The following is a 12,666-nucleotide window of genomic DNA, read 5'->3' on the forward strand; positions in this document are numbered from 1 at the left end:
CAAATCATGAAGATAAGTGCTGAGTAATTTCTATCTCCCCCTACCACCCTAAAGAAAACAAGGTATGTCAGAATCAAATCAAAATGACTTCTGGGTTAACCCCTGGTAGACATTTTTTTTCATCCTCTTGTTTTGCTGGTTCCAATCCTTTCCAGCTGATTTAGAAATCTCTTTAGCGACCTACGTGAAAATTGGTATCACAGAAGAAGAAGTCTATTTAAAATCGCCTCAGTTAAGGTTATAAATTCTTTTGGGATTCTCCTATAAATCTGAGAATTATTTAACAACACAAATTGTCTTCAAAAGCAATGTCCTTTGTAACCATGAGGAATGAAAAGGGTTTGCAGTTGAAGCAGTATCAATCCAGCATCACTGCTGGAGAAAAAAAATCCTGTCAGCCATGCTATGTTCCCCATGTGAAGGAGCAGCGGTCAGCATTAGGTCACAGACAAGTCTGGTCAATAGTCTCATTCTTTAGTTGAATTATTAAAAAACAAATATCAATTTATTAATGATTTTGGAGCGGGATTTCTTTTTTTCATTTTCTTGAGAACTGGAAGACACCCATCTGAAGGTGCAGTTAGGTAATATATTTTCAATAAAGATTTTAATGCCAAGGAATCATTTCTCTTGCATAAGATCAGTTTAATGGGTGGTGGTCCTCCATTTTAGTTTTATAACCTCATGATTATATTTTAATGTCAAAGCCCAGGTCTTCCTTATTCATGCCTATTTCCCGAGCATCTAGTACTGCAAATGTAGCATATAACAGCCACTCAATAAAAATCTGTGAAGGTTACGAATCTGGGCCAGGTGCTACTCTTTATCAGGGCAAGTGGAGGTGGGACTCTGGGAATGAATTTTGCAGAGGATACATTTTTCTAACAATGACTATAGAGACCTCTGCTGGCAATTGTTGGAACTACAATTCAGTCAGAAAAAGTAAAAATGGGGAGACCAGAGGTGAATTTGTTGTCTTCCTTCATTCACATTCTGTCATAAAAGGCCCATAAAGAGGCTGTGCTTTCTCACAATGTGTAGATTGATGAGGTTACGGCAAACACTGAATTTAGGATAAATGAGCAACTTTTCTATGAGGGCCCTGGAAAGTGTGTCAAATTTCGAAAGAAAAACACAGCATAAGGAGAATCGGACTCTGATGAAACTTTCTGTGATTATCTGATAACTGGTAAATTATTCAAGCCCTGCATTCAAGAGAATTTAGAACAGGGGCCCAGTCCAAAATATTAGGATGGTCTGTTCATCTTGCTCATTGTGAGGATTTAATACCCTTGTACATTTCATACAATTTCTGTTACCTGGTATTTCCCTTTACGCTGCCTTCATCTTACCTGTGATCAGTTTAACTTACAGAAGCAGTCACAAGTCATCATTTGGGAGGGTTTTTTGGTTTCTTTGGAGGGAAGAGATGTATTGCGGGCCTCTCCTGATTACCCCATTCTTCCTGCTGTAGGTATTTTCAAAGACGGGTTACTAACACAGTCCTAGAGTGACCTCTGCCTGCATGATTTGTCCATGAGCCTGCAAGCTCAGTCGTGGGTGTGAGTGAACTATCAAGACAGAAACTGCTCTATGTGCCAAAGTGCATGTATTTACATGAGTAATATGAATGATCCAGCACTCTATACCTTAACTTTTTAATATTCCCAAAGCATATAAGGCTACTGGCTTTCCCATTATCTCCCAGTAGAAAGAAAATTCTTTCTCCAAAATAAATTCGACGAGCTTCTAAAATGGCCTACCAATTTATCCTGGGATTTTGTTTTAAAATGAATATTTCACATTCATAATCAGATATATTCTGGACATTACTATGTATAGGACCACTGAAGAAGCAAAATAATTTACACTTGAGGAGCGGCAGAGTTCCCCGTGGGGTCCATGATTTGAAATTCCATGATATCTGAATGCACTTCCAAAGACGGGCTTATGATGTAAAGAATGGTCTTACTGTTTAAGTCCTTTTGGATAAATTTCTCATGGATAAATTCACCTGTAAGAAAGAAATGAATGAATTTCATGGGAAATCAAGCAAGCTATTAAATAAAAGCTGATAAATTATATGGCAATTTTATTTTAAGCAGAGCTTTAAAAACAGCCCAAGTAGCTATTTTTAAAGAAATTAACATTATTGCAAGTATCTTAAAAGTCATATGCAATAAGCCTAAATTAGGCTTTAAAATTTACTTTGGCTCAGAAATATTGTGCCTTAAAGAAAATATAAAAATAGAGGGAGAGTAGGAAGATCCAGTAATAAAATCTCTAATTCTGTGCCATCCTTTTTAGTGACATATTTTGATCATTGTCTTCATAAAGCAGAAATAATATGCAATCCAGAGAAACTATGATACCCCTCCCAATTTTTTTTTTTGTTTAATGAACTGACATCATTTAGAATTCCTTCTAGAAAAAAAAAATTAGTCACAAATATGAAATTGGTCCTGACACTGTGTGTTCCTCTGACTATATTACCATCTGGCTGTTACAAAGAATTGTAAATAATAAACAGCTGCATGATGCCTGGGTGACTCAAGCAGTTAAGTGTCTGCCTTCAGCTCAGGTCATGATCCTGGGGTCCTGGGATCAAGTCCCACATCGGGCTCCTTGCTCAGTGGGGAGCCTGCTTCTCCCTCTGCCTGCTGCTCCCCCATGCTTGTGCTCTCTCTCTCTCTGACAAATACATAAAATCTTTAAAAAAAAAAAAAAAAAAAGGCTACCAGGGGTGCCTGGGTGGCTCAGTGAGTTAAGCCTCTGCCTTCAGCTCAGGTCAGGATCTCAGGGTCCTGGGATAGAGCCCCACATTGGGCTCTCTGCTCAGCAGGGAGCCTGCTTCCTACCTCTCTCTCTGTCTGCCTCTCTGCCTACTTGCGATTTCTCTGTTAAATAAATAAAATCTTTTAAAAAAATAATAAATAGCTGCGCATCAGTACTTGATTCTCCCACTTGAGATGAATTTAGGATTGCTCAGCCTCAAACCCTATGTAGCACCAATACTGATTTATAAACTGCCTCTATCGGTAAGCCCTGGGGAGTGTTTGCCAAATGGGCCTACACTTAATTAAATTACTCTCTAGCCTTGCCAGCTATGGGGTATTTTAAGATGAGCAATTACAAGGATTAAGGAAGGCAAGTACCTGTTGTTGTGTTCTCCAGATGTCCATGCTGGGGGCCTCGTAAAATCTTAAAGATGATCAGATCGTCATCGGTGTCAGGGTCTGATGCCTTCAACACATGGGAAGTGAGGTAAATCCCATAACATCCATTTTTCAGGAGCCCCACTTGAGAAGGGGAATGCAAGTGTGTGATGTAGGGGGCTGTTTTGTCCAGCTGGTCAACCTGGATAATCAATAATGACGTACAGTCTTATACAGAGGTTTCTCATCTCCAAGCAACATAGGGTCTAAATGGTTAACAGTGATAATCTAGCCCAAATTTCAGATTCCTTATCTTCCTCATTTATTCATTTCTGTTACAGGTTGGCTCATTCACAGTATCCTCAGTAAATACCATAATGCCTGGAACAGAAGCTAACTTTCCATTGTAAACTTTGACCCAGCTTGTTAATTGTCCGTTGTCTGACTCTCCTATTAGGACACAAGCTCTCTGCTGGCACACATCACATCTTCACCCCTACCCCTACCCCTTCCTTTATTCCCTGCACCTGGTACAGCACCTGAACCGTAAGAGCAGCTCAGGGAGTATTTGTTGAATGAATACATTAAAATGGACCCAAGAACTGTATTGAAAACTTAACGTTAGCTCCCGAGGAGGAGTCTTCCATTTTCCCGGTATTTGGTGATAAGAAATAAGCTATGAACATTTACATAAGGATATGCATCACGAATTAATTGAATATTTTGGGGACACATCTTTGCTCAAATGGCATAAATGTTGAATAAAAAACAGAAATACTGGGGCACCTGGGTGGTTCAATCGGTTAAGCATCCAACTCTTGATCTCAGAGTTGTGAGATCGAGGTCTGAGTGGGCTCCATGCTGAGCATGGAGCCTGCTTAAGATTCTTCCTCTTCCCTCTCTGTCCCTCCCTTCCCACTCATGCACTCTCTCTCTCTCTCTTTAAAAAAACAAACCAAACAAAAATGCCCAGAAATGCTTTGGTAAGAAAAATAATGAAAGGTGATTATTTACAGGCATTTGTGTATTTACTTCACTGAGGATGAGAACCACATAACTAAGTAAGTAGACTCAATTTGTGAAGATATTGAGTGGATGGGCAATCACTCACGAGCGCGAGAGGCACAAAGGCTCAGACCCCGCAAAGGGGTCTTGTAGGGTGTGGTAGGAATCTTGGTCCATCTTGCAAATGACTGTCGAAAGTTAGGGAAGGGGGCGCCTGGGTGGCTCAGTGGATTAAGCCGCTGCCTTCGGCTCAGGTCATGATCTCAGGGTCCTGGGATCGAGTCCCGCATCGGGCTCTCTGCTCGGCAGGGTGCCTGCTTCCCTCTCTCTCTCTCTCTGCCTGCCTCTCCGTCTACTTGTGATCTCTCTCTGTCAAATAAATAAATAAAATCTTAAAAAAAAAAAAAAGAAAGTTAGGGAAGGAGCAGGTTTGAATGATAAGCACAGTTGGCCACTCATACTAGACAACTGGTACGGGACCATGGTGCCTATTCCTCTTACTCCCATCCATTCAGGTCTTAACTTCATTTATCCCCAAATGATACTGTTGCAAATCTTGGTTCACCCTAGCTGAGTAAAGAGTAAGTACCATGATAAGACTCATATAGTCTGGTAGAGGATGATATAATAAACTATTATTCAGCTATTTTAAAAACCGAGGTAGGAAGCATTGAAAATAAATAATTTCCACAACTGAATGTGAACTGGTAAAAAAACAAAAACAAAAACAAAACAAAACAGTAAGCTGTGGCAGAGGAGATGACTACAGTACCGTTTTTGCTCATCTGTATGTTCATACAGACATAGACAAAATTCTGGGAGCACTGACACAAACCTGTTCGGTTGCATGGGGTGGGGGAAATATGAGGTTTCATTATGTATTTCTATAGAGAATTTTCTAACAATCAAATATTTTTTTCCCTCTCAGGTTGGCAAAGTTCTTTTTTCACTTACAAGAATGTTAGTAACTGTTTGGAAGACCAGGCATTTTTATCTTTTGCTGGTAGGGGTGCAAATTAGTGAAAATTTTCTGGAGAGAAATTTGGCATTATATATATATAAAACAAAAGTATATATACTCTGATCAAAACTTTCACTTTTTTGAGTATGTCCTGCAGAAATAATTAGATGTGTACACAAAATGTGTGTGGAGATTTTATATATATATATGCATATATATATGCATATATATATAAAATATACACACGCACACATACACATCTATACATATATATGTTCACTAAATATAATTTATAATAGCAATTAACAAAACAAATCCATAAAACTACAAGTCCAACAGGGGATTTACAAACCATCTCTACCTGGCACTGAGTCTTATTCAACTTTTAAAAATTAGGTTTTCAAAAAAAATCTAATGACATTAGGAAATTTTCATAACACAATGAAGGGTAGAAACAGGCAATATGCTTGATAGTACATATCATACCCTCCTACTTTTTTAATTTCACAGAATAAAAGAATGAAAGGAAGCCACCAAAAGTAGTTATCTTTGTTTTGTTTTTTGCTTTTTCAAATTTTGTTTATTTGAGAGACAGGGAGAGAGAGCGCTAGCAGGGGGAGGGGCAGAGAGAGAGAAGCAGACTCTGCTGAGCAGGGAGCCTGACTCGGGGCTCCATCCGAGGTCCCTGGGGATCGTGACCTGAGCCAAAAGCACATGTTTAACCAACTGAGCCACCCAGGTGCCCCAGAAGTACTTATCTTTGAGTGGTATGACTACGAAGGATTTTTTTCTTGTCCCTTTCTGTAGCTTATGAATTGTTTACAATAAACAATTATTTTACAAAGAAAGCAACAACAATTTTCGAAAGTTACAGTCATTCTCCTCTCCTAAAAAGTGTGCATGACAATCTCAGAGCTGTGCAGTTGGCTGGGAGGCGGGGAGTCACGTAGTTATCATGGCCTTTTGTGGGAGAAGTCGCTTTACTCATGATGGCCAGGAGGTCAGTAGGAGGGATGGCGAATGGCAGGTGAGAAAAATAAAAATACTCGGAGCCAGGAAAGAAACCCTCAATGTTATAACCAGCTGAGTGCAGGAGTGGGTTTATGTTGCATTTTCCTTAAAAATAAAAGTGTTACAAAAGGAATAAATGCGGAACCCATGGATGGTTCAGTTGGTTGAGCAACTGCCTTCGGCTCAGGTCATGATGCCGGAGTCCCAGGATCGAGTTCGGCAACCAGCTCCCTGCTCCGCTGGGAACCTGCTTCTCCCTCCGCCCCTGCCCCTCTCTTGCTCTCTCTCTCATTCTCTTTCAAATAAATAAATAAAATCTTTTTCTAAAGATTTTATTTATTTTTTAAATCTTTTTTTAAAGATTTTATTTATGACAGAGAGAGAGAGTGAGAGAGGCAACACAGCCCGAGAGCTGGAGAGGGAGAAGCAGGCTTCCCGCTGAGCAGGGAGCCTGACGAGGGGCTCAATTCCAGGACGCTGGGATCATGACCTGAGCCGAAGGCAGACGCTTAATCGACTGAGCCATCCCGGCGCCCCAAATAAAATCTTTAAAAAAAAAAAAAAGAGAGAGAGAAAGGAATAAATGCCTGTTGTGATTTGTTTTAAAAATATTTAAAAAATATATATTATTATATATATTTGAATTTCTTTATATTTAAATTTTTATATAAATATATAAATATATTTTATATTTAAGTTTTCTTATATATTTAATAGATTATATATTAAAATATTTAACATATGTAAAATATATTTTTAAAATATTAAAAAAAATAAAAACTCTGGTTACATGGTCTCCTGTTGTGTCTTCGGTCACACTTGCCCCTAATCCCGTTAAACTTCTTCAAAAACAGCTCTTCTGGCTTAGTAAGTCGGAAGCATTTCAAAATATTGGAGTCCAAGCCATTTTATTTTTTTTTAAGAAAAGAAGGCTACTTCTTTTTGAGAACTTTTTGAGAACTTGTGCTGGATTCACCGACAATGATCTCAGACCAGGTAAACCATAGAGGGCAGCGACACTGGTCCTTCCTCCCTTACCCCCAGCCCCATCCCCATTTAGAGGAGTACAGGACTCACTGAAGCATGACGGCGGTGTCCTGGTCACACAGCCATGATTTCCTACAACAAGGATGTCAGGTTGTGCATGTTTCAGTGAAATGCAGCTGTGTTTTAGACTTGTGAAGTCCGGCAGCTTTGCCTTTGGTTCCACTCAGGATGGGACCAAAAGAGTAGTACACCCACACTTGAGAGATTTATTTGGGCCAACTTGTGACTCAGTGGTGGACATTATATTGTCTCACCAAAGAAGCCCTTGAAAGCAAGATATTGAGGGGCATCTGTCACTTAATTCCTAAATTGCCTGACCTCTCTACTCTGAAAGACCAGAAAATTCAGGGGAATTATGGGAGAAAGTTTGAGGCTGTCCCTGTCTACAATAATTGTATTTTATGGGGTGTCTGGGTGGCTCAGTGAGTTAAGCCTCTGCCTTCGGCTCAGGTCATGGTCTCAGAGTCCTGGGATTGAGCCCCACATCGGGCTCTCTGCTCAGTGGGGAGCAGTGGCTCTCTGCTCATCCCCTTCTCTGCCTGCCTCTCTGCCTACTTGTGATCTCTCTCTCTCTCTCTCTGTCAAATAAATAAATAAAATCTTAAAAAAATAATTTAATTTTATGACAAAAAAATACCTTGTGCTTTGGATTAAAAAGAACTTTCACAACATATATCCAACATTCTCCAATCAGTAAATTCTGCAACTACCAAGAGATCATTCTCTTAGAATAGCTATGCTCTGTAAGATGAGTGTTGGTGTTGGAACAGGCCTGATTTAAGTTCTGATACTTCTTCTAAATTCTACTCCCTTTTCCTTCTCTACTCTGCAGGGTAGGAAGGAACTTTCCTGCCTGTACTTAGAATGTGTAACTCCTATAAATTTGCAGCATAGTAGACCAAGAAAAGTATTATTGGTTGGACAGTACAGTTACATTTCTCTACCTAGAGTGGGCAGTCAGGAATCAGGAAAAAATATATTAATAGGTTGAAGGCTGGGATGAGACAAATAACAATTGAGACATATAATTTTAAAAATTTTTACATCATACAAAGTACTTCTTTCGTACTGATGACATCAGTACCTTGTCTCTTCTCCCAGTGCATCATAATTTTATGACATTTTTCTGGACCTTCCTAGAGCCAAAGACTCATCCTGCATCTACTCTATGCTACTATGACTCCCCACCTTTCTACTCAGATCCCACTTTAGATAGAGACTGTGATAGTTCATTTTATGTGTCAACTTTGCTGGCTAGAATGCTCATTGTTTAGTCAAACAGCAGGCTAGGTGTTGCTGTGAAGGTATTTTTTAGTTGTGCTTAACATTTCAGTCAGTTGACTCTGAGTAATGTAGATTTCCCTCCATAGTGTGGGTGGGCCTCATCCAATCAGTTGAAGACTGATTAAGAGCAAAGACTGAGGTCCCCTAGATAGGAAGCAATTTTGTCTCCCAACTGCCTTTAAGATTGAGACTTGCAACATCAATTCCTGCTGGCATTTCCATCCTGCTGGCCTGCCTTGCAGATTTTGGACATGTCAGATTCTACAATCTACAATGGTGAGCCAATTCCTGAAAATAAATCTCTTTTTTTTTCCTTTCTCTTTCCCTATATACATCCCATTTGTGCTGTCCCCCTGAAAACCGCTGACCAATACAGAGACTAAAGAGCAGGGAAAATTATGATTATTTCACATAATCAGAAGGTACTGGGGCATGTAAATTTATCTCTTCTACGGTTGGCAGAAGTGTGTAGAACAGGATAAACTACATCCAAAGAAAGTGGAGTCAAGGGTGATGTGTTTTGATTAAAAAAGGAAAAATACCTTATGCCCTCCCTGAATCATCCTAATAGTCAATATAACTCTGGCAGAGCAGTGCCAGAGGAAGGGCACAGAACTGGGGATCAGAAAGACCATGGGTCTTTATATGGTTTTGATCACATTATTGAGCTTGTGAACTCCTGAACACCTATTAAATGCAGATAATAAAACTCCCTTCTTCCTGAGAAGGAAATGAGCTTTATGTGAAGTGGGTCTGATCCACAGTTAATGCTCTAACACTCATAGCTACTACAGTTGTTTTCCCATCATTATTTCATGTGTAATATTGATGCTGCCTTGTACTTTTCACATATTCAATTGAAAACCATTAAAAAGCCACCAGATATGCGAACCAATAGGTATCGTCGTAATAGAACACTTAGATATTACAACAGTAGTTACAAGATATTGAATATCTACTATATTTCAGGCAATATACTAGTGCCTGCCATATCTAACTTGATTTTATTCTCACCACAATGCTGTAAGGCATGGTTTTCAAAGGACGAAAGGTTGAATCAGAAGAGTTAAAGGACTCCCTTAAGGTCATACGGCTAATAAATAACAAACCTAGTCAACAAATTCCAGCCTAGTCAAGTCTGACTCCAAAGCCCATGTTTTCTGTTTCTTTCGGTCTTGTCATGGACTCGTGCAACTGTCTTGTCCATATGAATAAGCTTTGCATTAATATGTCCATATTAATATGCCTGGCATGCTGTAGACCCACCCCACAGAACATATTTGAATAAGAGAAGGAAGGTTGGGATGCCTGGGTGGCTCAGTTGGTTAAGCGTCTGCCTTTGGCTCAGGTCATGATCTCAAAGTCCTGGGATTGAGTCCCGCATCGGGCTCTCTGCTCAGCGGGGAATCTGCTTCTCTCTCTGCCTGACACTCCTGCTTGTGCTCTCTCTCTGACAAATAAATAATAAAATCTTAAAAAAAAAAAAAAAGGAAGAAGGAAGGAATGGAGGAAAGTTGTTTTCTCTACATCTGTGGCAATGACTAATGGGCTCATCATACTTGCCTGGATGGTGAATGAAACAGGTTTTTGGTCCACTCTTCCCTCCACCACAAAGCCTTGGTTCGTCCTATCTGTGGCCACAAAGGTAAAGCAGTCAGCCCGGGAATCCCCTCCCAGGTGCCTGTAGGTCACATCCCTGTTGTCCACATCCCACTGAGTGAAGTTATGTTGAAGCAGCACTGTCCCCCGCAGGCAAAGTTGGCCATGTTGTGGGAGCTGGGCCAACACGAAGGTGAGGTTCTCTGCTGGAGTGTCAGGGTCGGTCAGCTGGAGGAGGTCAGGGGAGAGCAGGCCCGTGGCCCCTTGAGCCAGTCTCAGCCCCCTGTTCCTGGTCACCACAGGTAAGGCTCTATCCACAGTCTCCAGTATGATCTCAAACACCTCGTGTTTGGTCTGCAGGCCATTGCTGATGATGAATCTGGCAAAGAGAGGCAAGGGCAGCCTTCAGCATGGAATCTTGTGGAATCTACTGGAATGAAATGATAATAATACACACCTTTTACTAAAAGACATGTTGTGCTGGGACTCAAATGAAAGCCCAAGGGCAGATTCTTCAGAAGGACATCATTCTATCCTTTAAACCAGTCACGAGGTAACACACAAATTACCTACAACATTCTATACCCAAAAGTGTTTTCTCAACAATGCGGCATACTCATGTGATAGAACAGCCTCATTCTGCCAGTGTACTTCTCAGGCTCGTCAACATTTAGTAGAATTCCTTGCCTCAAACAGGAATTTCACATACTAGTAGATCCCTTGCATGAGTTGGAAGAGTACATTCATTTTATATGTTTATAATTTTGCAATTGTATTTTCTTTGTAGGCATTTAATGAGGTAAGCTTTTAAGACATAATTGGGGGCCAATCCAGTGACTAATTTTAGCAATTTCATTTTATTCCTGTATTTTTGTGGTAAATTTATTATTTTTTTTTCAAGATTTTATTTATTTGTCAGAGAAAAAGAGAGAGAGCCCAAGCAGGGGGAGTGGGAGAGGGAGAAGCAGGCTTCCCGCTGATTTAAATTTAAATTTAAAACATCATATGATGCTCTAATCCCTCAAATTTTTCTTGTGCTTCTATATTTGCCCCTTACAATATATATGGGAGTTACACCAGACAAGGATTACTTACCTAATTTAAAGAAAAACAAATTATATCAGAAAGGTACAGATGTAGTGGGAGATCATAAAGCAGGTAGGAGACAAAGCTGGGAATGGAACTAGGATTCCGGATCCCACACCTCCTGCTCTTAAAGGGTTTTTAATACAGGCCAGTTTAACAAACCACAAAGACAGACTTGTGGTACCTGAGCACCACCACAGAATGCTAGAGAGAAAGCTCAAATGATATCAACTCAAGGTATACAAAATCAGTCACACGCCCCTGGATTTGTGATACCATAACGTGCTTTTTGAATTCATTGATCACTAAATCACAGTCCACCCACCACTGCCAAGGTCAACATGAAAACCAATCAAAATGATCTTTAGAACATGTCCATGTGTATATTTGACTTGAAGGGCAACTGAGAGTATGGAAACTCCAAGAAGTTAGCCAATCACTGCTCTCAGTGGAGTTGATGAATTCATCATAGACCAAAGAGATGTACTTCGAAATAATCCTGGAGTTCTATCTGTTAGTTTTTCTCCATGTACTGTGATTGCTAGAAATACTCATGGAGGAGATACTCTTATATTCCACAGATGTAAAAAAAAAAAAATGTTTTAGTAGAATATAACCTGGAATTACTTAAGAATTTTCTTTCGATTTTTTTTTAACCTAGAGAAGATATGAGGTTTATATTTATTTTGCTAATCTGACAAATTTGACTGACAAGTTCTTTATTCTTTGTAAAGTGTGTCTTGTCCTTCAGGGTTAAAGGGTTGATTGCTTTGCTTTTGAACAGGAGACAACCTGAAACCAGGTTGTAGGAGCACAAACAGTCGACCAGCCTGCCTGAGGCAGAGGGCTCAGAGAAAGGAGCAGCTGGACAGACAGGAAAGGAACAGGAGTTTGGCTGAGCACAGATTTTACTTTGAAGGTTAAGCTAAAATGTTTGAGCTTTCTAATTATCTAGTTGATAAGACTGCCTACAAGGAAAATACAATGTGATGCAAGGAAAAACCAATCTATTCCTTTCTGCTAAGTGAACTCACTAAGTGGAATTTTACAAATAAAGCAAATTTTTGACATTTCACACAACTTGACTTGTAAAGAATTTAACCTGTTTTTCTTTTTTCTCTCCACAGCATTGTTTTTACAGTCTGGATAAAGATTCTAGCTTTAGAATTGTACACTGAGCAAAATCAGTTTCCTTAAAACAAAACAATCAGCTGTTCTTTTGTAAAACTAAATGTTTTCTAAGTCTGTTCTAAGCAAATAGGACAATTTCATTGCTGTATCATGAGTGTTTACAAAATTAGTTATTTTTGAAAGAGCAAAAGGAAACACACCCAGAAAAATATCTGTGTGTTCTTCATCTTTGTACTTATTAGTCCTTTGGCAGTTTCAAATGTCAAGTGATATGCATTTTTAAGATGAAAATCATGATCTAAAAAAAAAAGAAGAAAAAAGAAAATAATGATTTCTTAGGGAGAGCTTTTCATGGAATTATGCTTTTATTCCATTGTTTTCCTGTTA

The 12,666-nt window shown here is 39.5% G+C and overlaps 1 protein-coding gene across 1 annotated transcript in view; it reads right to left on the reverse strand.

The window, feature by feature from the left end:
- The window catches only part of FREM1 (FRAS1 related extracellular matrix 1), a 175,368-nt gene that overhangs the window by 32,210 nt on the left and 130,492 nt on the right, over window positions 1-12,666 (reverse strand). Inside the window, exons 26-28 of the mRNA XM_047700950.1 lie at window positions 10,027-10,441; window positions 3,156-3,357; window positions 1,870-2,014 (exon numbers count right to left, since the gene is read on the reverse strand). Of these exons, the coding sequence (XP_047556906.1) occupies window positions 1,870-2,014; window positions 3,156-3,357; window positions 10,027-10,441 (762 nt within the window). The remainder of the gene's footprint in view (window positions 1-1,869; window positions 2,015-3,155; window positions 3,358-10,026; window positions 10,442-12,666) is intronic.

The sequence above is a fragment of the Lutra lutra genome, chromosome 13 (genome assembly GCF_902655055.1).
Source record: "Lutra lutra chromosome 13, mLutLut1.2, whole genome shotgun sequence".
NCBI classification, from domain to species: domain Eukaryota; kingdom Metazoa; phylum Chordata; class Mammalia; order Carnivora; family Mustelidae; genus Lutra; species Lutra lutra.